Source organism: Aphanomyces astaci (genome assembly GCF_000520075.1).
Source record: "Aphanomyces astaci strain APO3 unplaced genomic scaffold supercont1.548, whole genome shotgun sequence".
Taxonomy (NCBI): Eukaryota; Oomycota; class Saprolegniomycetes; order Saprolegniales; family Verrucalvaceae; genus Aphanomyces; species Aphanomyces astaci.
This window is the reverse complement of record NW_009798811.1, coordinates 6,436-7,071: the sequence shown is the minus strand read 5'-3', so window position 1 is coordinate 7,071 and position 636 is coordinate 6,436. Positions and strand designations below refer to the sequence as shown.

Sequence of the window (636 nt, the reverse complement as noted above, 5' to 3'; positions counted from 1 at the left end):
GTGCAGGAGATGTTCTCCGAGCAGTTGTACAAAGGTGTTGGCCTGGTTGGACGACCTCTTGGGGTACCATCGTACCCGCGAGGGATTGTTGGGTGTGCCGGAGGACGTGTTGGCTGTGTGCGCTGACAAGGGTCTGAAGCTGCACCCGAAAAAATGCAGTTTCTACGTGACCGAGGCCAGGTGATGCGGGCACATCATCAGTGGGACTGGGGTCAAGCATGACCCCGCCCGCGTTGAGGCGCTCCAACAGCTGCCGTCCCCCGTGTCTGGTGCTGACCTGCAGCAGTATATGTGCGCCATCAACTGGATGCGCATAAGCATCCCCGGGTACAACATGCTGGTGCAGCCGTTGACGGAGATGCTGGAGCGGGTGTTTGCCGCTGGTGGCGGTAAGAGGACCAAGCAGGCCGCTGCGGCCGTGCTGTTGGAGGACATCGGCTGGTCGGTCGTGCACGACGATTGTTTGGCCAAGACCAATGCCGTGCTTGGGAACGTGATGGAGCTGTGTCACCCGGACCCCCAGCAGCGACTTTGTGTGTTTGCTGACTCGTCGGAAGGCCACTGTGGATCTGTGATCACGCAAGTGCCGCCCGACCAGTTGCACCGGCCGATTGACACCCAGAACCACCAGCCGCT

At 60.7% G+C, this 636-nt stretch overlaps 1 protein-coding gene across 1 annotated transcript in view; it reads left to right on the top strand.

Annotated features, from left to right (window-relative positions):
- Nucleotides 1-201: 201 nt before the first annotated feature.
- H257_19389 (hypothetical protein) overlaps nucleotides 202-636 on the top strand; it is a gene marked incomplete at both ends in the record, with an annotated part of 4,844 nt that continues 4,409 nt past the window's right edge. The window contains one exon of the mRNA XM_009848536.1: nucleotides 202-583. Coding sequence (XP_009846838.1) covers nucleotides 202-583 — 382 coding nt within the window. The remainder of the gene's footprint in view (nucleotides 584-636) is intronic.